Source organism: Dromiciops gliroides, chromosome 2 (assembly GCF_019393635.1).
Source record: "Dromiciops gliroides isolate mDroGli1 chromosome 2, mDroGli1.pri, whole genome shotgun sequence".
Classification (NCBI taxonomy): Eukaryota; Metazoa; Chordata; class Mammalia; order Microbiotheria; family Microbiotheriidae; genus Dromiciops; species Dromiciops gliroides.
The window spans coordinates 255,483,593-255,508,856 of record NC_057862.1 but is presented as its reverse complement, the minus strand read 5'-3'; the positions used below and the strand labels follow the sequence as shown (position 1 = coordinate 255,508,856).

At 38.6% G+C, this 25,264-nt stretch overlaps 1 protein-coding gene across 1 annotated transcript in view; it reads left to right on the top strand.

Annotated features, from left to right (window-relative positions):
* Window positions 1-5,519: 5,519 nt before the first annotated feature.
* The window catches only part of LOC122738667 (tripartite motif-containing protein 10-like), a 37,398-nt gene continuing 17,653 nt past the window's right edge, over window positions 5,520-25,264 (top strand). Inside the window, exons 1-2 of the mRNA XM_043980635.1 lie at window positions 5,520-5,555; window positions 11,872-11,967. Of these exons, the coding sequence (XP_043836570.1) occupies window positions 5,520-5,555; window positions 11,872-11,967 (132 nt within the window). The remainder of the gene's footprint in view (window positions 5,556-11,871; window positions 11,968-25,264) is intronic.

Below are 25,264 nucleotides of genomic sequence, written 5' to 3'. Positions count from 1 at the left end.
GAGTTGTGTCCATATAAGGAAATATAAAGTCCACTCCTGAGTTATGTGCATACAAGGAAGAGGGGTGGGAATACTGTGTTCTGATTAGCTAGTTTTTGCGCATAGATTGTAACTCTTGAGTAATCAGACCAATGATGAAAAAAGGGAGGGTCCATTCACTTTAGGGACTAGGATATAAAACAGGGCCTGCAAGCCCCCTTTCTTTGCACCCACTAGCTGCATACTAGGGTGTCTCCTTCTCACAAGAAGGAAATAAAAGAGCCTTTGTCACATCCCTGCTGAGTTCCTAAGAATTATTGAGAAGAGTATGGTTTTTCCCTCACACCAGGGACGCTTGTCTTCATTCCTCTGCAAGGGTATACTCTTGGGATAAAGCACTGGTCCTGGGTTCAGGAGGACCTGAATTCAAATGTGACTTCAGACACTTGACACTTACTAGCTGTGTGACCCTGGGCAAGTCATTTAACCCTCATTGCCCTGCAAAAAATTTAAAAATTAAAAAAAAAAAGAGTGTACTTTTGACTTTCTGCACTTTCTCTACCAAGCCTAGGGCCAGGTATTCCTCCTTCCCCCTTCCCCCTTCTTCCCTTTCTCTTCTATTTTTAGCTTTTTTTAATTCATTGTCTTCCCCCATTAGAATGTAAATTCCTTGAGGGCTGGGACTGTCTAATCTTTCTGGTTGTATTTGTATTCTCTAGGCTTAACTGAGTGCTTGGCACACAGTAAGCACTTAATAAATGTTTGTTACTTGTTAATTATCCTCCCTAAGGGAAATACTCTAAAATACATATATATGTTTTGTCCTTTGTTCTTGAGCTATCTGGGTCTAGTAGCAATGTATATCAGGATGACTGGAGATGGTCCTGGATGTTTTAAGGCAGTTGGGGTTATGATTTGCCCAGGGTGACACAGCTAGTGAGTGTCTGAGGTAAGATTTGAACTCAGTTCCTCCTGACTCCAGGGCCAGTGCTTTTTATCCACTATACCACCCAGCTGTCCCACAAGTCTTTGGTCCTATTTGTAACATTGAAGAATAACTGCCTGGCCCCCAGAGGTAAGGTACTAGGCCACTCCCTATTCTGTTCCTAGGCATGTGGTTTGAGTAAGGGTTAGGCACCCTGGTTTTGACACTCTTCAGCTTACTAAATCTCTTCCCTAGTACCCTCATGATGATTTTACATATAGCTTATGTTATGGCTCACTTCTAGAGTTTCCCCTCAAAAGGGGAAATAAAAGGGTGCTCAATGTACAATATGAATCAGGTATGGGAAAGGTAGTTTATTACTATACACAACAGAAATGCTAAACATAAAAGATTCACAGAATGCATTAGCCAGCTAAGTGGCACAGTGGAGTCAGGAAGATCTGAATTTAAATCCAGCCTCAGACACTTACTTATTAGAGTGTGACCTTGGGCAAGTCGCTTAACCTCTGCCTTAGTTTCCTCAATTATTACATGGGGATAATAATAGTACTTTCTTCCCAGGCTATTATGAGGATCAAATGAGATAGTATTTATAAAAGCACTTAGTACAGTATCTGGCACATAATAGGTGCTATGTATGATTAACAGAATGACTTAAGCAGGATTCAGTAACTTAATTTACATGACTTATAATTACTGTTATAAGTGTATATAACTTATAACTATTGTTACAATCTGCTGAGTATCTGGTATTTAAACCTTTTCAGAACATAAATGAGACTGTAAGACTTGCTAATTAAGCATTTTACATTTGATATCAGTTCTGCATTGTTCAAGTGCAAAACTCAGTATAAGTCTGCTGCTAAAATGGGCAGGCCTGGACCAACTCTCTTGTTATTGGCCATCCTCTCTACTATGGAAGCGTCCTTTGCCACCTGTTGACTCTAGCCTGGTGGGACCAAGGCCTCTGGACTTCTCAAAATCAATTTTTTCCCCCTGGACAATGAAGGTTAAGTGACTTCCCCTGGGTCACACAGCTAGTAAGTGTCAAGTGTCTGAGACCAGATTTGAACTTAGGTCTTCCTGAATCGAGGGTCACTGCTTTATTCACTGCTGCACCACCTAGGTGCCCCTCAAAATCATTCTTGACATGGATATATCTAGACTATTGTCCTAGAGAGACATCTACTCAGGAAAGGAAATCTACTCAGAGTAGAAAAGGCAGTCAAAGGGCCCAGGTGCCAGGCCTCTAAGGAGGAATAGCAGTCTAAGGGAGTAGAGGTGAGAAGAGCACCATCCGTTCCTCAACTTGTGAAGAACAAGGAGTCTAAAGATCGTGTACCCTCCCTACCACACTGGAGGGTCAAAGCAAGAGGCAGAATAATCTCTCTCTTCTTTTAATATCTGTCCTTGACATAGGTGGAGGGTAATACTAAGGGATCATTCAGGACTTTGACAGCATACCAAAATGCAAGGTTTTCTCAGAACTGGGCTATCATGTGACTGGAAGCCGACACCCAGGTTCCCATGTGCCCAGCTGGAACTAGGAATAGCAATTCTGCATAGGTCATCAAAGCTCCTTTAGGACAATTCAACTACACTGTGATCCAAGGTACTAAATTCAGTATTCTCTATGCTAACTGAAGGAATGAAAATGCTATTAAACTGTAGCAATTATTAAAATTGAATAAATTTTAGGGGCAGCTAGGTGGTGCAGTGGATAAAGCACCGGCCCTGGATTCAGGAGGACCTGAGTTCAAATCCGACCTCAGACACTTGACACTTACTAGCTGTGTGACCCTGGGCAAGTCACTTAACCCCCATTGCCCCGCAAAAAACAAAAAAAAACAAACAAACAAAAAATTGAAAAAATTTTTAAAAGAATTATTTTATAGGTTTCCACCTTTTAAATGTTGGTGTTATCAGCCAAGCCCAGAGTGTTCCACCCTACTTGTAGCTTTGCACCAGGTGTTTCAGAAATGAAAAATAAGGGAGAGTATAAGTATTCAGCTATCCCATTACAAATTTGCAAAATACAAGCAACTAAAATTCAGTTCTGTAGATGCAGGCCTATTAGCTACTCAACACCTATTTTGCCATTCTGGTGTCAGAGGTATCATCTTTTTTACTTACAAATGTTTCCCATAAATCCTTCTTAGAGGAACTGCCTAGCACACTGGAGCTATTATGACTATTATGATCGCATTTTTCATAATATAGTCACCTTGGCCTAAGTAAAGGTGAGTTAGGAGGATCTCAGCTGCACTAGTGAGAAGAGCTGAGTTGCCTGACCCCTAAACCCTCACTGGAAGAATGAAGAGGAAGAGAGAGCTTGCTATTTTAGATGTCGCCATCATTCTTCTGGCTGGGATTCACACCAGACTCTAGGAGCGTTCCATGGGTTTTAGCACCGGGAAAAGCCTGCCATAAATCAACTCTGTCTTTACCAGTTGGTGTTGCTATGGCAATAGGAATGCACTGTGGGCTTTAAAAGATGTAATTTTCTGTGATTCACTGTATATTTTTAGTGATTTTTCTTCCTGTATTATCTCTCTATGGCAATTGCCTATTAATGCTGCTCTGAGCCAACCCTGGGATAAATGGTCAGTTCTCAGAAATGATGAAAACACTGGGGATCACTCAGTAAGTACAAGAGTGGGGCTGAAGTCAATGGATCTATGGATGCTCTGAGAGAATGACCAGATTATTAGACGGCAAAAAGTCATTCATTTGTACCAGGACAAATCTCAGAAGCATAGGTCTAGGAAACTGAGTCCTGGTTACTTGCATAGTGAAACTGACTTCGTGTGGGTTGGTTCTCACATCCATGGGCAAGGCCTGCAGGCAGTTCTGTACATTGCTAAGAGGACCAGCTCACAAAGCTTCAGGAAACAAAATGTCTTTTGCTAATGGAGAATAGAAAAACCTTGAGCTGTCAATATTTGAATGATGTTCTTTGGCCTGTGACCAAGTTATCTGTAACCAAGGCCCAGTTGTTGATGAAAAAGCTGCAGAGGGGCAGCTAGGTGGAGCAGTGGAAAAAGCACCGGCCCTGGATTCAGGAGTACCTGAGTTCAAATCTGGCCTCAGACACTTGACACTTACTAGCTGTGTGACCCTGAGCAAGTCACTTAACCCCCATTGCCCTGCAAAACAAAACAAGAAAAAAAAGAAAAAGCTACAGAGACCATGATGCCTAACTTAAGAGGCCAAATATCACTTTATCTACTCATCTAACTAGCTTCAGCACGTGGGAGCCACTTATGTTCTTATACAGTGAGATGGATATTTTAGAAAATGAAGCTAAGATGACCATTCAATAAGACTTTATTTATTCAGTAATTTGTAATTCTCTCCTTTTAAAACTGAACATTCTAAGTCTAAAGTCATATTGAATAGACTTGAGTTGTTCCCTGGCTCTTTCTAGGATAGAAGCCAAGCCGGCTTGGCTAAACAAGTTAGTCTTCTCACTTAAAGAAGGGTTGACAATCTTAAATCACGTTCACATGCCTCAGGTCTGAGCTGACGTTTACCTAAGTACATAAACTTCATTATCTATGAAGAATGAGTTCATTAAGCAAATTAATAGTGTAAACAATAATTCCAGGAAAATGTTTAATAAACAGATAGTTTCCAAACACTTTAGAAGGAATCATTAGCTAACAATTAGTATAATGATTACAAATTAGTATTATATAGTTATAAAAATTGGACTGGATTTCTGCTTGTCATTTACTAACTTGGATAACAACAATAACAACAAAAATAATAAAAATAGCAGCTGCCATCAATTTACTCATGGACTTGATGTGAATAAAACTATCATTTTTCCTAACTTCATAATTTGACTTTTTACTCATTCAGACTAACTTTCCTTTTTTTTTTTAAGCCAGGGAGATGTAAGGAAGCATTACCTGTCCTGTAGTGCCCTCTGCTGATAACAATCACAACGTTACAAATTTCCAATAATGAGAATGATGTCGGGACCTAAGAAAACTTTCCTATTAAAAAGAAAAGGAAGGGGGCAGGTAGGTGGTACAGTGGATAGAGCACCGGCCCTGGAGTCAGGAGTACCTGAGTTCAAATCCGGCCTCAGACACTTAACACTTACTAGCTGTGTGACCCTGGGCAAGTCACTTAACCCCAATTGCCTCACTAAAAAAAAAAAAAAAAAGAAAAGAAAAGGAAGAATCCTGCCTAACCCCAGAGTGCTATCCATGAATTAGATAAATGCAAGTGGAAGAAGAAGAGATGAGTGGTGGCCTCCACAGCGTCTCAAATGAGAGCCACAGGAAGGCCCTGCCCCACCTCCCATTGTCACATCATTACTCCCACCAAAGAGGGCATCAACCATTCACTGCTGTCATCTTTTCTTTTTTCTTTTTGAAGAATATAAAATTATTTTTCCTGACCACTGTTCACCCATATTTACAATAAAGTTAACAATATCCAGTTGTACAATATTCTAATGATTACAAAGTTTTTTGTTGTTGTTTGTTTGTTTGTTTGTTGGAGCTTGGTAACCCAAATAAATACTCAAAAGGCTGGTCCAACATGTTGAATATTGATGGGTTGGGATTAAAGAAGGAAAAACATGCATGTCAAGAGGAAAGAAGACTACATAACACGGGTAAGGTTGCTTCCTCATTTATGTCCATAGTTAGGAAAAAACAACACCCACAAATGCTTGTTCTTTGGGCAAAATATTTTAAGTAGCAGCAGATGGGCATGTTACTACATGATTAAGAAAGTACCCTTTGGGGGCAGCTGGATGGCACAGTGGATAAAGTACTGGCCCTGGATTCAGGAGGACCTGAGTTCAAATTTGACCTCAGACACTTGACACTTACTAGCTGTATGACCCCAGGCAAGTCACTTAACCCTCATTGTCCTGCCAAAAAAAAAAAAGAAAAAGAAAAAAAAAAGAAAGAAAAAGGACCAACCTATCTTTAGCCTTCATATCTCTCCAGAATTCTTTAACAAATATTAAAATACTGATCCTTACAATTCTGCAGAAAAGAAAACAGGGTAGAATTAATGATCTATCTTCTGAGATATGGGGTGGGGGTGGGGGGCAGCTAGGTGGTGCAGTGGATAAAGTACCAGTCCTGGATTCAGAAGGATCTGAGTTCAAATCCGGCCTCAGACACTTACTAGCTGTGTGACCCTGGGCAAGTCACTTAAACCTCATTGTCCCCCAAAGCTATCTATTCCCATATGAAAAAATGCTCTAAATCTCTAATGATTAGAGAGATGCAAATTAAAACAACTCTGAGGTACCACCTGACACCTATCAGATTGGCTAAAATGACAAAAAAGGAAGATAATAAATGTTGGAGGGGCTGTGGGAAAATTGGAACACTAATGCATTGTTGGTGGAGCTGTGAGCTGATCCAACCATTCTGGAGAGCAATTTGGAATTATGCCCAAAGGGCGATAAAGCTGTGCATACCCTTTGACCCAGCAATCCCACTTTTAGGTCTTTTGCCCAAAGAAATCATGGAAGGGGGAAAGGGATCCACATGTACAAAAATATTTATAGCTGCTCTTTACGTGGTAGCAAGGAATTGGAAGTTGAAGGGGTGCCCATCAATTGGGGAATGGCTGGACAAGTTGTGGTATATGAATACAATGGAATACTATTGTGCTGTAAGAAATGATGAGCAGGAGGAGTTCAGAGAAACCTGGAGGGTCTTACGTGAGCTGATGATGAGTGAGATGAGCAGAACCAGAAGAACATTGTACACAGTATCATCAACATTGAGTGTTGACCTACTGTGATGGACTATATTCTTCTCACCAATGCAATGGTACAGAAGAGTTCCAGGGAACTCATGATAGAAGAGGATCTCCAAATCCAAGAAAAACAAAAGAAAGAAAGAACTGTGGAGTATAGATGCTGATTGAACCATATTATTTCTTTTGTTTTGGGTGCTGTTGTTTTTTTTTTTCTATTTTGAGGTTTTGCATCACTGCTCTGATTCTTTCTCTTGTAACAGGATTAATGCAGAAATAGGATTAATGTTATTATGTGTATATATATATATATATATGTATATGTATAGAGATATATAGATATAACCTATATAAGATTACCTGCTGTCTAGGGGAGGGGGGAGGGAGGGGAGGGAGGGAGAAAAATCTGAAATTGTAAAGCATGTATAAACAAAAGTTGAGAACTATCTTTACATGTAACGGAAAAAAAAATAAAATATCTCACAAATATAAAAAAAAAACCCTCATTGTCCCACAAATAAATAAAAAATTTTTTTAAAGTAAGATATGGAAGAAATAAACACTGTGGTCCTTCAAGCAAGGTGGAGCTGGTAGTAGAACCCAGTCTTCCTGCATCCCAGTCCTCAGTATTTTTTTTTTTTGGTGAGGCAATTGGGGTTAAGTGACTTGCCCAGGGTCACACAGCTAGTGTTAAGTGTCTGAGGTCAGATTTGAACTCGGGTCCTCCTGAATCCAGGGCCAGTACTCTATCCACTTCACCACCTAGCTGCCCCCTCATTATTTTTTAACCACAGGCCATTTTGGCAAGGCACTAGGCTCTATGGCTCACCAGTGTAGTCCCTGCTTCCACTTGCCACTACAAACAAAACAAGTTGTTTATTGTGGAATTTTTGCCTGGATAAATAAACCATTATTGTGGCTATATTTTTTTAATATTGATTTGAGGAATTTTAAATCTGGAATTTAATCTAAGGGAAACACTTTTTTTTGTTTGTTTGTTTTTTTAGTGAGGCAATTGGAGTTGACTTGCCCAGGGTCACACAGCTAGTAAGTGTTAAGTGTCTGAGGCTGGATTTGAACTCAGGTACTCCTGACTCCAGGGTTGGTGCTCTATCCACTGCGCCACCTAGCTGCCCAAGGGAAACACTTTTAAAAATAGATAATCTACATTTTTATATGATTAGAATAGAGACTACCTGAAGGTACTTGTGGACCATTAACAGGCCGCAGACCATACTTTAAAAGCAGTTGTCTTTTTGGACCAGGGCAAACGGATAGTCTGACTAAAATTCAGTTCCCTTGTTCCATTTTTGTAGCCAAGGATGTCCTGCTTCTCTTTTTTTTTCCTCATCTTTTTCATTTTTTGTGTAGGCCTGAGATGTAATGTTGTAGGAAACATCCTGTAGGAATGGGAAGGGGAAGGGTTTCCCAACCAATGTAAATTTGTGACTGTTCTGCCATTTTATAGTCAGTACTGAGAGATTAGGTGACTCAATTAGGACTTCACAGCCAGTGTTTGTCAGGAGCAGGGCTTGAAACTAGGTCCTCTCTCTAATCCGCTATACCATGATTTTTATTTGCCTTCACAAAACCTCTGGGTTCCTATGCTTTTTACTGTTTTCTTTTTGTTGTTCTTCCCCCCACCCCAACTTCAGTTCCTATTTCTTATCCAATATTTCACTCCAGACTTTGATTCTTTACTTCTCATTCCCAGTAGTAACTTCTGAGATTTCTCTCTTAACTACAATAAAATCAGGAGATCTTTACATCCTCACTCTGGGGGGAAAACGTAGGTAAGGGACATTGTCTTTCAAATGTAAGGGAGGAGGGTAGATCTGATTCCTTCCCTCCCTCATGTATAGAGTCCTTTGTACTAGTACCCAACACTTAACTTGCACTCCTGAGTCCTCCTATTTGTGTTTATGTTCACATCAACAAAGAAACATTATATCCATTAAAAACATTTCTAGCTGGATCCTGTGAAGAAAGCATTTTCTCTACAAATGTCTAGTATTGTGCTGGTTTAACACCATTACTCTTTTACTCTGCTCAGACTCACACATCTCATTCCATTTTTCTGGTCCTAAGCAGGTAATCTCTTCCTCTTGGTGATTTTTTTTTTTTTTTTGGTGGGGCAATGAGGGTTAAGTGACTTGCCCACGGTCACACAGCTAGTAAGTGTCAAGTGTGTGAGGCCGAATTTGAACTCAGGTACTCCTGAATCCAGGGCCGGTGCTTTAACCACTTCGCCATCTAGCTGCCCCCCTTGGTGATTCTTGATCTAAATAAAATGTCAAGTTCTGCCCCGAGGGACCTACTTACAAGATCGCCCTCCTAGGTTTCTTATTTAAGGAAAGTGGCAGATAGGACCCACCACTCCACAGATACCACCATTTTCAAGTCTAGGTTTCAGATAGGCTTATTTTGCTTCTCCTTCTTATGTTTTAGGGAACTCCCTCACTCTTGTGAACCCACACACTTGCCACAGCTGTGCCAGAGTCATTAGCAGTCAATGAGGACTTTTACTTTCTCTAATCCGTGTGTGTGTGTGTTTGTGTCTGTGTGTGTGTGTGTGTGTGTGTGTATGCATATGCCTTCTGAAGCACTGACTTCATGGCTTAAATGATGCAATCAACCCTTTCTACCTCAATCAGATCTCCTCTCACCCACTTCAGTCATGTCTTGGATGGATATTTTTCTATCAAATTGAGAATCCGCTCTGTTGTTAATAGCACTGAAGGTTTATATGCTCAGAGCTGCCTCATTCTCTCTATAGGTACCCTACAGAGCTCCCAAGGAAATTGTCTCCTTAGTTCTAGTCTCAGACTCAAAACTTCTGATCCTATGGGGAAAAAAGGGTTAACTTGACCACTTTATAGCATAAAAACTACTACCAATCTATAGAAAAACAAATTTCCCATGGCTGCACTGTGAGATGGTATGTTGAGGAATCTGTAATAGTATATCACTATAGGAAGTTAACATCATACCCATGAAATTGGACCTCATAGGAGAGGGGCTCTACAAAAGACTTGGAAATCATGTAAGTTTTTTTTTTATTTAATTTAATTTTACATATAAGGTATTTTATTTTTTCCATTACATGTAAAGATAGTTCTCAACTTTTGTTTATACAAGATTTACAATTTCAGATTTTTCTCCCTCCCTCCCCCCTCCCCTAGACAACAGGTAATCTGAAATAGGTTATATCTAGATATCTATATATCTATATACATATAGATATAGATATATAGATATCTATACACACACATATATATATACACATAATAACATTAATCCTATTTCTGCATTAGTCCTGTTATAAGAGAAAAAATCAGAGCAATGATGAAAAACCTCAAAATAGAAAAAAAAACAACAGCACCAAAAACAAAAGAAATAGTATGGTTCATTCAGCATCTATACTCCACAGTTCTTTTTTTTTTTTCTTGGATTTGGAGATCCTCTTCCATCACAAGTTCCCTGGAACTCTTCTGTGCCATTGCATTGGTGAGAAGAATATAGTCCATCGCAGTAGATCAACACTCAATGTTGATGATACTGTGTACCATGTTGTTCTGGTTCTGCTCATCTCACTCATCATCAGCTCACATAAGACACTCCAGGTTTCTCTGAACTCCTCCTGCTCATCATTTCTTACAGCACAATAGTATTCCATTGTATTCATATACCACAACTTGTCCAGCCATTCCCCAATTGATGGGCATCCCCTCAACTTCCAATTCCTTGCTACCACGTAAAGAGCAGCTATAAATATTTTTTGTACATGTGGGTCCCTTTCCCCTTTCCATGGAAATCATGTAAGTTTAATGCAAAGTAGCCCAATGGTACCTGGCAGCCTTTCTACAACCTGGCCCAACTCCATCAAACCACACTATAGGAAAAACAGCACAGAAATGAGATTTGCCCAGTCCTCCTCCTATTGGGTTGCAGAGGTCACAATGCCATTTTTGTGGTCTCAGGACTTAGACATGGGGCTACATATACCAGACATGGAGTGATATATACAGATGTCTCAGGATCCCTCTCCTTTATTAAGGATACACTCTGCTGTAGTCTTTCATCCATGGGAGGGCTTATAGACATCATCAGTGATACATGGCTGGCTCCTCTTATGTACAGCTAAAATGGTATGATTTTTAAAATGGCTAAAAGTTCTACCCTGCTCCTAAATTTCTCTCCTACTAAAATTCCTACCAGTAGAGTTACCCTTCTGGGCAATTCTCTGTTTTTTGTTTTTTGCGTGAGGCAATTGGGGTTAAGTGACTTGCCCAGGGTCACACAGCTAGTAAGCGTTAAGTGTCTGAGGCCGGATTTGAACTCAGGTACTCCTGAATCCAGGGCCGGTGCTTTATCCACTGCGCCACCTCGCTGCCCCGCAATTCTCTGTTAAAATGCAAAATGTGTTGTCAGGAGAAATGTTAACCTATTAGAACTAATTAAAAATACTAGGTAGGACAGGTCAATTCTGAATGGGGAGAAAGGGATTGAGAAAGTATGTGATTCTTCCAAGGAAGACTAGTCTTGGATCAATGTGCTGCAGTAAGAAGCCATGTGAAATGAGAAATAGAAAGGGGGATTGTATACCTTGGGGCAATCAAAAAAAGGGGAATGGGAGGGCCCCAAGGCATCTTCTGCTTATATCACAAGTTGTTTTGGTCACTCTCCCAAATGAATTAGCACAATGACACCTCATTTCTGTGAGAGTTGGTATGACCGCTCCACCCTTAACTTCCCTAAACATTTCCTTATCACATTCACCAGCTTCTTCTGTCCTTGACCAGTACATGGAAAGAATAGAGGTCAGGACCTGAACCACTAGTAAAAGGGTGCCAATGTCTCTTTTATATCAGGATCTCCCATTCCCTATTAGCTACTTTTTTTAATTAGGAAGGATGAATGTAGCACTATTGAATAGTGGAAAGATCACTGACCTGGGAAGCCAGGGGACAATCGTTTTTGCTCTTACATTCAGCTGTGACTTCAGTCAAGTTACTTCATCTAGCTGGGACTCAGTTTCAGAAGGAGGGGTGTGGACTAGGTGACCTCTAAATTTCCTCCCAGCTCAATGATTATATATGATGATGTACTTACTTTAAATTGAATCTAAGTTGAGGCCAGTGAGCAGCATCCTGGCTTTTAGAAGTTCTCAAAGCTGAGGTCAGACTCCTAATCCATCTTTTTTTCTTTAGGAAACACTTGAAAACCCTTTGGAGATGGTGATGAAAAAGAGAGATACTGTTTTGGAACTGGAAATCAGAGGAATAAGGAAGAGCCAGGAACTATTGGTAGGAAGAGGACATGGCTCCTCAGCTGCTTTTCTCAGATACTCATCCTTAGTACAATAGTGTATGATTTTCAGGAAGAGCAGTTTTATGCTTTGGTAAAAAGTTCCTTCTAGGTTTTGTTTTGTTTTGTTTTTGGAGTTTTTTGGGGGGGGGCAATGAGGGTTAAGTGACTTGCCCAGGATCACACAGCTAGTAAGTGTCAAGTGTCTGAGGTCAGATTTGAATTCAAGTCCTCCTGAATCTAGGTCCAGTGCTTTATCCACTGCACCACCTAGCTGCCCCCTTAATTCCTTCTAGTTTTACCTGAAGGTGTGGAACTGAACAAACATTTGTCAAATCTACATATATCTTTTTACACTTAAAAAAAAAAATTGTGAGCTTAGTAATCACCAGCAATTTAAATACTTCAATATGCAGAAAAAATAGGGGGTTTGCTTAAAAAAAACCATGATCTTGCATGTGAAGCTTTTTTTTTAAAACTTTATCTGTCTCTATGTATACATATATATGGGGGGGGTTGTAGGTGTGTATATATACACACCCACACACATATTGTAGTAACAAAATGGGTCATTTATCTATGTCCCTTCTATACTTTTTTCTTATGTGCATTTAAAAAATATTTTTATTGATTTTTCTGTGTGTCTACTACCTCCCAACTCCCATTTACTTCCCTGCATAGAAGCCTTCTTTTTTTTTTTTTAATAAATTGTGTATAATTAAGTAAAACAAATCAATACATGGGCCATATCTGAGAAGAGTGGATTATCACATATTATATTATATGTATAATGTTATGGTGTTTTTTTTTTTTAAGTGAGGCAATTGGGGTTAAGTGACTTGCCCAGGGTCACACAGCTAGTAAGTGTTAAGTGTCTGAGGCCAAATTTGAACTCAGGTACTCCTGACTCCAGGGCTGGTGCTCTATCCACTGCGCCACCTAGCTGCCCCGTATAATGTTATGTTAAAACACTATATACCTATATTTGTTGTTGTTATTCAATTGTTTCAGTCTCGTCTTAGTCTTCATGACCTCATTTGGGTTTTCCTTGACAAAGATACTGGAATGGTTTGCCATTCCCTTCTCCAATAGACGTAATATATAATTAATTGCTTACACATTATATATCATATATTATATTATATATTATTAATAATTCTGCATCTCAAGAGATGAGAATCATATTTCTTCATGAAATCATTATTGTTTGCTACTTTGACCAAAATTCTAAGGTTTTTCAAACTATTGTTATCACATAAACTGTTCCAGTTCTGCTCATTTCATTCTGCATCAGTTTATTCAAATTTTTCCATGTTTCTCTTAATCTGCCATCTTTTTCATTTCTTGTGGTATGATAATACTCTTATTACATTCTGATACTATAACTTGTTCAGCCATTCCCCAGTTGTTGGGCACTTATTTTATTTTCAGTTCTTTGCTATTACAAAAAGTGCTGCTAGAAAAATTCTTGTACGTGTAGGTTCTTTCTTTTTATCCTTGGGATAGATAGCTAACTGAGTGGCATCACTGGGTCAAAGATTAAGTAGAGTTTAGTGTCTTATTAGAAATACATTAGGGGGCAGCTAGATGGCGCGGTGGATAAAGCACCGGCCCTGGATTCAGGAGTACCTGAGTTCAAATCCATCCTCAGACACTTGACACTTACTAGCTGTGTGACTGTGGGCAAGTCACTTAACCCCCATTGCCCTGAAAAAAAAAAAAAGAAATACATTAGCATGAATTTTCTCTTAAATCCCTTCCAACAATTGTCCTCCCTTGTCATCTTTGCTGAGCTGATAGATGCAACATGAAAACCTCAGAATTGTTTTAATTTGCATTTCTCTAATCATTAGTGATTTGAATTTTTTTCATGTTTGTTAGTGGGTATTCTTCATTTGAGAACTGACATTCATATCCTTTGGCTATTTATCTAATGAGGAATGGCTCTTGTTTTTATATCTTTTTATTAATTCTTTATATAATTTGAAATATTATACCTTTATCAGAGAAATCTGCTGAGTTTTTCCCATTTGTTCCCCTTCTATTTATGAAAGCATTTATTTTGCTTGTGCTAAAGCTTTCCAATTCTATGTAATCAAAATTTTCTACCTTGTCTTTTTTGATCACCTCTATCCCTTGTTTAGGCAAGCATTCTCTTTCATCCATAGTTGTAAAAGATATCTATTTCCTTTCTCCTTTTTTTTTAATGATATGAACTTTTGTATGTAGGATCAATATTTCTTTTCTTTCTTTCTCTTTCTTTCTTTCTTTCTTAGAAATTTATTTTGATTTGGGGACCCTACCTTTGGGCTGAGATTGGAAAGCCTTAGGCCCTCAGGGTCTCTTCTCTGTGGGAGGGGCTGGTGCCCCTCCTCCTCAGCTTCAGCTGAGCGAAAAAAGCCCCGTGGGCTGTACTAGATGCCAGCTGGGGGAAAAAGCCCCCAGTTCCCTCCGACCTGAGCGGAGGTATCTGAGAGATGCGGGGCTCTGGCGTAGCCTGTGCTGAGGCACGTGAAGGTGGAGCGCACCCCGCCCCCCCCAACCAGCTGCAGCCCTGACTGGCAGATTAGCTTGGTCTGTGGGGGTGCAGGAAGCCCCGAGATTTGAGTGGAGAGAAGAAAAGGTATATATAGACCTGGGAGTTAGACAGCAAGGGGGGCCGACAAGGTACGGGGGCTGACAGGAGGACTGGAGGTCAGCAGATAAGACTTAGAGGGCAGAGGGACTAGATGAGGTGGAGAAGAGGTCAAGTGGCGGCTGATTAGATTAGAAAGGTTGGAGCGTGGCAGACTAGAGACGGGGCTACAAGGACTCTGGAGAAGCACTAGGAGCAGGGAAAAGAGAGGCCGAAGGGCAGACTGACGGAGCAGACAGACAGAAGGTCGGCAGTAAGGAGAGGAAAGTTAGAAGCAAGGGGATTTACAACGTGAAAGGGGTTTGGCTAAGGCCCTTATTGTATTAAAAAGGTTACAGGCCTTATTACAAATCAGGGAAAGCATAACGTGCCCTGAGGCGGGAGGCAGCTAAGGCCCTTATCATATTAAAAAAGCTCAAAGCACAGCAGGTGGGAAAGAGACACAGTGGAAAGAGACCGCAGGAAAGCAGTCAGGTTGTACATTTTATTTCCCTGTATTCTTAATTTTCAATAGTATCTCATAAATAAACTCTGATTTGATTATTTAGTTAAGAGGCTTCTTAATATTATGCTTATCAATTTGGGAGTGGAGCTGTGTGGTGGAACTTTATAAACGGCCCACATTAAATTAATAGCAGTCAGATTAGCCAAACAGTCAAAAGTCCCCAGATTAGTCCTCCAGTCAGCTTTAGCCCCAAAATTAGGCCTACTCATCAAAAATATTTTTATACTTTCTTTCTTTTTTTTTTGAAGCAATTGGGGTTAAGTGATTTGCCCAGGGTCACACAGATAGTAAGTGTTAAGTGTCTGAGGCTGGATTTGAACTCAGGTTCTGAATCCTCCTGAATCCAGGGCCGGTGCTCTATCCACTGTGTCACCTAGCTGCCCTGAGATCAATATTTCATGAGAAACTCTAGTTCTGCTTGCTTCACTCTCAGCTTACTCACTCCTGAATTGTTCGATTTCCTCAGTAACCTTGCCTCAGCATAGGTATTTACCCCTAACCTTGACCAAATCTTTTATATGTATTGTCTTCTTCCATTAGAATATAAACTCCTTGAGAATAGGGACAATCCTGTTTTCTTGTATTTGAATCACCAGTGCTTGCTTAGCACAGTGGCTAGAATGTATGTATGAATATGTATACATATAGGTGGATATAGCTACCATTAGGTCATATATCCATTTGGAGTTTATTGTGCTATGTGACTTAAGATACTGATCTAAAACTAATTTCTATCTGACAGCTTTCCAGTTTTCTAAGCAGTTTTTTGTTTTTGTTTTTAATATGGAGGCATAAACCCAGTAGTTGGTATCCTGGAGTTTATTGAACACAATGCTATTTGCATTTGTTTCTGAGTTTTGTTTACCTAGATCTGTTCTACTGATCAACTTTTCTATTTTTTAATCAGTACCAAATATTTTGGATGGTAACTGCTTTAATAGTATAGTTTGAAATCAGATACAGCTAAGACCCCTTTATTTATTTATTTTTATTCATTCATTCATTCATTTATTTATTCATTCGTTTGTTTATTCATTTATTTATTTATCTGTTCATTTACTTATTTATCTATCTATCTATCTATCTATCTATCTATCTATCTATCTATCTATCTATCTATCTATCTATCTATTTATGTATTTATTTGTGTGGGGCAATGAGGGCTAAGTGACTTGCCCAGGGTCACACAGCTAGTAAGTGTCAAGTGTTTGAGGCTGGATTTGAACTCAGGTCCTCCTGAATTAAGGGCCAGTACTTTATCCAAGACCCCTTTATTTTTATCTTTTTTCCATTACTTTCCTTCAGAGTTTTGATGTTTTGCTCTTCCAGATGAATAGTTATATGAAGTAATCCCTTGTTACTCTGATTAATATTATATTTAATCTGTAAATTAATTTATATGATATTATAATTTGTAATGCATTATCATGGTATACACATTAAGAAATACTATTCCTCCAATTATTTGTCTTTTTATTTATGTAAATAGTGGTTTTGAGTCTCATACAGCTAAGTCCTTAGTGTTATTTTGAATGGACTTTTTTTTTCTATCTCTTACTGCTAGGTTTTGTTAGATATACAGAATCTAAACAATTTTTGTCAGTTTGTTTTATATCCAAGTTATTGTTTTAATTCATTTTTGGTTGAATCTCTAGGATTCTCTAAGTAAATAATCCTATCATCTACAAATAGCAATGGTTTTGTTTTCTCATTACTAATGTTAATGATATCAATTTCTTTTTCTTAGATTACTGCTCTAGCTAGCATTTCTAGAACTATATTAAATAATAGTGGTGACTATGGGATATCCTAGCTTTACCCTTGACTGCTATTGTTTCTCCATTGAAGATAACTCTAGTTTTTGTTTTTCAATAGATGGTTTACTATATAAAGGAAAGACCCATTTATTCCTATGCATTCTAAGGTTTCTAACATAGTTAAGGGTTATAGTTAAAAGTCTTTTCTGTATCTGTTGACATTATCGTCTGCTTTTCATTTTTTTGTTATTACTATGGTCATATTATGTTTAGAGTTTTCCTGATATTGAACCAAATCTATATATCTAGCCTTTTTCTCTTCTTCCTTTGTTTGAATCCCTATCATTGATATGATAGTTATCTCTACCTGGATGTTGACAGATATCTTAAGTTCAAAAATAGAACTTATTATCTTTTCCCCAACTTTTACTCATTTTAAAAAATTTATGTTCATGGTATTATCATACTTCCAGACACTGAGATTCACAACCTCTGACCCTTCATGCTTCCTCATTCCTCATATCCAATAAGTTACCAAGTCTTATCAATTAATTTTACATCTACAACATCTCTCTGATATGTCCCCTCTGTTCTCTACTCTTGGAGCTACAATTATGGTTCAGGCCCTCATCTTACCTCATCTAAAAGGTTTTTTCAACAGCTTCCTATTTGATCTCCCTGCTTCCAGTCTCTTCTCTGTCCAAACCATCCTCCACACAGGTGTCAAACTGATATACCTAAAGTGCACTTCTGACTAAGACTCCCCTGCTCCAGAAGCTTCAGTAGCTCCTTATGGCCTCAAGAGAAAAATACAAATTCCTCTGTCTGATAATCAAAAACTTATACATTAGTTCCTCTCATTAATTCCTACTACATTATAGCCAAACTGACCTACCTGTTGTCTCTTGTACACATCATCTCCTCTCTTCATGCATGGGCCATGCCAGATGCTAGGAATGCTCTTCCTCTATGTCTCTGTCTCAAAGAATTCCGAGCTTCCGTTTCCCCCCACAAGGTGTATGGTCCTTGATGGTAGAGAACATTTTGCTTTTGTTGTTATAGCTCTAATGTCCAGTGTCTTGTACATAAAAGGCATCGAATGCCTACTGAATTAAATAAAGATCATTCTATGTTCAGGGAACTATGATAGGTGCTGTGGATACAAAAACAAAATAAACAACATAGCAGCCTTTTCTCTCAAGGACTACATAAATATTCTACTGCCATATTCCTCCCTAGAAGGGAGCCTGCTGGCCAGTAATGTTTATTAAGGGCTTGTTCTATGTTGGCAAAGAGAAAGAATAATGAGAAGGTTATCCATGACTAGAATGAGTTTGTAGTCAGACTATACCTGAAAAAGACAATTTAAAAACATTTATAAGCACATGCAAGTCAATACAAGTAGTTTGAAAATACAAGTAGTTGGGGTTTTTGACAACCCTATATTTCACTTTTCTGCTCATCTGATGGTACCCAAACCCACCTTTGCCTTGAGAAACCTTTGATCTACATTTTCACAGCCTCATGTTCATTCATCATTTTGAATCTTTCATTAATTTCCACTAGCTCCCATGTAAACAAAGTATTCTCAGCCCACTTTTCACCTTTTACTGGTATAGAAACACCATCTAGTGTTCAAAAAGGGCAACTCCAGACTATATATGGAATAAGGAAAATCTGACCTAGAGTGTGGCTTCTAGGTGGACAACGTACTGAAAAACAGGCTGAAGTGTGAGTATGAGCATGTGTGTGTGTGTGTGTGTGTGCACACGCACACATGTGCATATGTACATGCATGTACATGCATGTATGTGTGTGCTGATATTACTGGTATGTGTTATAAGTACTACGGTTAGATGAAACAGAGTATGAGAATCACACTAGACTGGTAAAGAATTAATTTTCTGGGAAATTATTATTACTTTAATTGTTATTTGGTCAATATTAACTTTCCTCAGCATATCTGACTTCATCATTAGGTACAAAACCAGACCAAAGTATCTGATTTGGTACAAATGTACATAAAAGGGGCAGCTAGATGGCGCAGTGGATAGAGCACTGGCCCTGGAGTCAGGAGTACCTGAGTTCAAATCTGGCTTCAGACACTTAACACTTACTAGCTGTGTGACCCTGGGCAAGTCACTTAACTCCAATTGCCTCACACACACACACAAAAGCAAATGTACATAAAGCTCCTATATAGGCACTGAATAAATAGTGATTGATGAGTATATTTTTAGATATTAAAGATATTTTTATATTATTTATATTGTATACTCAGCACCAAAACACATCCGAGTTTTGAAATCTGATTCAGACAAAGTGATGTTCATCACCTTAAGGAGTTGAGATTTCAGAATAAATTCTAAAAAACTCTTTCTATTCCTCTCCATTTAACAATCACAGTATAATAATAATGGAGCCATCACAGGACTAAGGTACTATCATCCTTTTAGCTACCCAGGTTAGCATACTAAATACATTTAGAGTAAAAAGCCTTACTTATTAAAAAGTTAAATTCAGTTATTAAATAGGAAAAATTATCTAAGAAATTTGGGGAATACTTTTATATAATTTTGCTAATATATTTTTGTTGTTAGAGTCCTATAATAATTGATAAATGATTTATATTGAGAAGTCTGTAGATTTGATAGAAGTATGCTATTAAAATTTTGAAATATAAAGTAATTCATTTTTTTTTTATTATCAAGGTGTAAAGAATTAATTGTTATTTGAGGTTTTTATGCCTCGGCGTGCACTGGCCTGGGGCTCCGCAAACCGCACGGTGCTCCACCCACTGGTTGTAGCCGTTGCCAGTGCTCTGGCATCTCACGTCATCACCACTACATAGGCCTGGCAAAATTATAAGCATTGGAAGCCTAGAGAGGGCAGTCATGTGACTGTCACAGCGGCCATTACATTGGCTGGGACTGTGTGGGGTGTTTCTAGGTTTGAGGGAGGAGAATTGGGCATTCTAGGTGAAAGCTGGAAAGTGACAGGCGTTCTGCTGCATATTTTCAGCTGATTCCTGGGCTGTGGTATTTTTTCAAGTATTATAATTTACCTTTCCTCATTTTATTTCCTTTCCCTTGATCCTACTGATCCTGTTTGTGGTTTGTTTTTTTTGTTTTTTTGTTTTTTTAGTGAGGCAATTGGGGTTAAGTGACTTGCCCAGGGTCACACAGCTAGTAAGTGTTAAGTGTCTGAAGCCAGATTTGAATTCAGGTACTCCTGACTCCAGGGCCAGTGCTCTATCCACTGCGCCATCTAGCTGCCCCATGTGTTGTTTTTTTTTTTAATTCGTTCTTGTTAAAATAAATCTTGTTCTGTTTCGAGGGAGGCTGCTGGTCTCCTTCCTTGCCCCAATATTGCGGCGAGCCGCTTAGCTAGCACTCCCCAATTAAAAATTGGTCCCCACAAAGGACAGTTTGAGATACTCAATATTTATTTGGAATTTTCCAAAAAGTATTAGCATTTTTAAACACATTCATACAAAGGAGTCTGTAATATAATGCATTTTAAATTAAAGTATAATCCCATATTGGCAGCAGGGATGATGGGATCTATAACTTTTCCCAATCATAAGGAAAGATGGAAGCCTGGGAACTTTGGAGCTCCACAATCTGTAAAGGGGGACCTGGGCTACAGCGCTGCAAATGCATACATGGCAGGAGCTAATAGCATGGAAAGGAGAGAATACCGGAAAGGGCAATAGTATCAATTATACTTATGAGCAGGGGAGCTTTGTTTGCTTTCTTGATCTATGTTGTTTAGAAGTGGAAGGAATTACTTGGTAGCAGGCTTCTATTGCCAGCAACAAAGAATGTAATGTGGTGAAGGATATAATGGAAAGACCCTTTTAAAACAAATATTTTATCATTTGCATCCTTAGAACACTGTACGACACATAGTAGGCACTCACCAAATGATTGTTCATTGATCTGCCTAGACAGAATTTGCCGTTTGCTTGAATGTGCCCTGTCTCAGATGTGGTGAAGTGAACAATTCTCTAATTTCTCCACACTCCCCTGCCTCCATAATCTTCTAAGGTTCTTGCTTTTTAAACCTGGCTTATTTACTCTCCATACTTTCATAATGGGTTGTATCTCCAGATAAAGATAAGCAGATTTGTACTGCATTCTGAGGAAATTTGTTACAGAGGCATGGGTAAAAAAGGACAATTAAGGTTGGAAAGGATGTAAGTGATTCTGTGAGACCAATTGCCCTGGACACCAAAAGATTACGTTAAATTCTTTGTAACATAAAGGAGACTTCAAAAGAAATCGTTTATTATTTGATTAAAGCATCACTTTTTATCTCCATTAGCACAGCTAATCAACAAGTGATTTACAGACAGTCCCAGACTATATAAACGCCAGACAATTGCTTAAGAATGAACCTAATTAATAGATGAGGGAAATGGTGTGGACGTGGTTTACCGAGATTTTAGGAAAGCTTTAGATAAAGTATCTCATACTACTCTTTCTTTGTTTTTGTTTTGTTTTTTGCGGGGCAATGGGGGTTAAGTGACTTGCCCAGGGTCACACAGCTAGTAAGTGTCAAGTGTCAGAGGCTGGATTTGAACTCAGGTCCTCCTGAATCCAGGGCTGGTGCTTTATCCACTGCACCACCTAGCTGCCCCCTCGTACTACTCTTATAGAAAAGATAGTGAAATAATGGATTAAACAATAATATAATCAGATAGATAAAGAAATGGTTAGGTAGCTAGACTTCAAGTAGTCCTTAATGGTTCAATGTCAACACAACAGTTTTCCAGTGGCATGCCCTAGGGCAAGGCGTAAACTTGTGACCTCTTTTCACCTGAGAATTTTTTACATGAGCCCAGGTATATAGGTATATCAAATAGGTATACGAGTCAAATATTTACTGCCAAATTTTTCACAACCCTCACATTCAGTTATGTGACTCCATATGGGGTTGCAACCCACAGTTTCAAAAGCTTGGTCCTAAGGGATCTGTGCTTGGCCCTGTGCTGTATAACATTTTTGTCAATGATGTAAATAAGCACATAGGTAGTATATTTGTCAAATTTGCAGATGAAATAAATCTGGGACTGATGGCTAACAAAGCAGATGACAGAGTCAGGATCTAAAATGATCATGACAGGTTAGAGCACTGGGCTGAATCTATAAAATTTAATAGGGATAAATGTAAAGTCTTGCATTGGGTCCAAAGAATGAACTTATTTTTTTCTTTTCCTTTTTTTTTTTTAATTGCTAGGCAATGGGGGCTAAGTGACTTGCCCAGGGTCACACAGCTAGTAAGTGTCAAGTGTCTGAGGCTGGATTTGAACTCAAGTCCTCCTGAATCCAGGGCCAGTGCTTTATCCCCTGCACCACCTAGCTTCCCCCTAAAGAATGAACTTATAAGATGGGGGAGGATAGGTGGAAGAAATTAGTTCTGGACCAAAACCAACCAAACAAAACTCTCACTAACAATTATAACTCACATATATGTACTGATTTAAGGTTTGTCTTATCTCCCTATTTTACAGGGGTAAAAGGCAACTTTTTGAAGTCTGTCTTTGCCTTTCTTTATATCCCTGTTATTTAGCACAGTTTCTGACACATAAGTGTTTAATAAAGGCTTGTTGATGAGGGGTAAGTGACTTACCTACCGAGGGTAACACAGCTAGTGTCAAGTGTCTGAGGCTGGATTTGAACTCAGGTCCTCCTGAATCTAGGGCCAATGCTTTATCCACTGTACCACCTAGCTGCCCCTATTGACTGACTTTTTGAATAAGGAAGAGTATGTTAAGATCACACAAAAAATTCCAGAGATATCTTTCTAATAACCCTCTACTTATTCAGATAAGCAAGGAGATTTACACAACACTGGAAGTGTTCACAACTGTCAGGGAGTACAGAGCATTTAATAGGATTTAACCTTTAGAAGGTGAGGTACTATAGAAGTTTCTTTCTACAGATGTTATTATCATAAATTCATGAAAACTCCTGAAAGTTATTCAATGATCCTCCTTATTGAAATTCATGATTTTTCATATACAAAAAACTAAATAGGTGAAAAATACTTTTTATACAAACAATGAAATGCAATTGGTTCAGTTCACTGAGCTGGGACATTATTAGTACACATACCTAGGGCAGACACTGGGACCAGAAGTGAAGAGAAAGAAGAAAGTGAATTGGATTGCATTTTTAAAACTACACAGGGGCAGCTAGGTGGTGCAGTGGATAGAGCACCGGCCCTGGATTCAGGAGGACCTGAGTTCAAATCTAGCCTCAGACATTTGACACTTACTGGCTGTGTGACCCTGGGCAAGTCACTTAACCCCAATTGCCTAAAAAAACAAGAAAAAACCGCACAATGTTTTTAATGAGACCAAGCTATTCTGTGGTACAAAGATTTGTCTCTTAATTAGTTAATTAATTTTTAAAGACCAACCTTTTAAATTCTAATGTTCTTCAGCAATGCTATATGGTTGCAAATCTTGGAACACTACAATCTCCAAAAGATTTTATTCTCAAGAGCTTCCCAGTCTTTCTGGGTTTACTTCCTCTGTAGAATTTTAGGTCATGGGATATATGCTGCCTTTTCTTTCTAATAGCCTCAAATTATGACAACAGTTGAACACTATGATATTGTCATGTTTACATTCTTTGTTTAAAAATTAATGTTTTTATTAATATAAATGATTTCTAGGAGTGGGCATGACTCAGGCTGGCCTTCTGTTAGTTTGGGTTTAATTTGGGGATAGAACGAGTTACTCATTTAACAGATAACAAAAAGAGCTTTACTTAGCCATAACATAGAAAGGGTATTCAACAAGGGCACTCCAGTATTTAGCTTGGGTAGAAACAGCCCTTCCTTGTCTCTATACGGAAACATATCTGGTCATCAGAGCAGAATGTGATGACTCTTGTGGTCTTGGGATATCCAACATATCTGAAGGGCCTGGCTCCAGTTATGTAGGTCTTTTATGCCCTTAGGGGACTGATACTACTAGAGGTTATCAGGAAGATTGCCAGGGTTGGTACAGCTTGAGTCATAGTCTCCTGGGACAGCCTGGTCCTTAGGAACAACATTGTTGACTTTCAGGGGAAATTCCATGTGATATGGCCTAACTCATGTTGGAGGTCAGGGTTAGGAACTATCCCAATGGTTTAAACATTTTCCTTTCTATTAAGTTAGAGTAACAACATTCATCATCATTGATAGTTTACAAAACAATGGCTCTAGCACCCATGTGTTCATCTATCTTACACTTAGAGCTCACTGTCTGTTTGCTTGTATATAAGGAAAAAACTGTTTATTCCACTAAAGCACTGAATGATTAATATATTTCTCTGAGAAATTCATTTATAATTTATCATTTGTTATTTAAAGAGACTTGAATAAAGTAGTCTGCTGAAATAGAATCAGGGGAATTATATAGCAATATCATTGAGAAAATTTATGATCAGAGAAGAAGATGGGACTGGTCCTATAATAAAAGCAAAGAGTAAGAGATGGAAAAGCTGTGTTTTATCAGTGCCTATGAAACATAAGAATACCAAAACTCAACAACTTGTTTGTGAGGAACACACAATATTAATTGTGTAAGCCCTAACCATATTAATCAGTTCTATTTTTTATCATCTTTACTAATTTGCTGGGATGTGAGGTGACTTAAAACACACAGTGAAAATAAGATGATTTTTAAAAATTCAATTAATTGACAACCATATGAAACTATTTTAAGTCACTAATAATAGAAATGAAAATTTAAACAACTCTAAGGTTTCACCTCACAATCCAGCAAACTGACTAAGATGACCAAAAAAAGAAGAAGAAGAAGAAAAAGAAGGAAAAAAAGAAAATAAAAATTTTTTAAAAGAAAAGAAAAAGAAAAAAGGAAAGGTTTCTTTGGCAGGACCTGTTGGTAGAGCTATGAATTGGCCTAACCATTCCGGAAAACACTTGGAACTATGTGAGAAAATTAGTAAATTATTTATGCTCTTTGACCCAGTGCCACTCTTAAACATATCTCAAGGAGATTGGTAACAAAAAGTTTCCGTATATAATCAAATATTCAAAGCAGCACTCTTCCTGTAAAAAGAAAAAAAATGGAAACAAAATTGATGTCTATCAGTTGGGAGAGAGATGAACAAATTGTAGTATGTGAACATAATAGAATACCATTGTATTGTAAGAAACAACAAGTATGGGGCAGCTAGGTGGCGAAGTGGATAGAGCACTGGCCCTGGAGTCAGGAGTACCTGAGTTCAAATCCGGCCTCAGACACTTAACACTTACTAGCTGTGTGACTCTGGGCAAGTCACTTAACCCCAATTGCCTCACCAAAAAAACCAAACAACCTTCCCCCCCCCCCCCCCCCCCTCAGAAACAACAAATATGTTATTTTTTATTACTCTTCC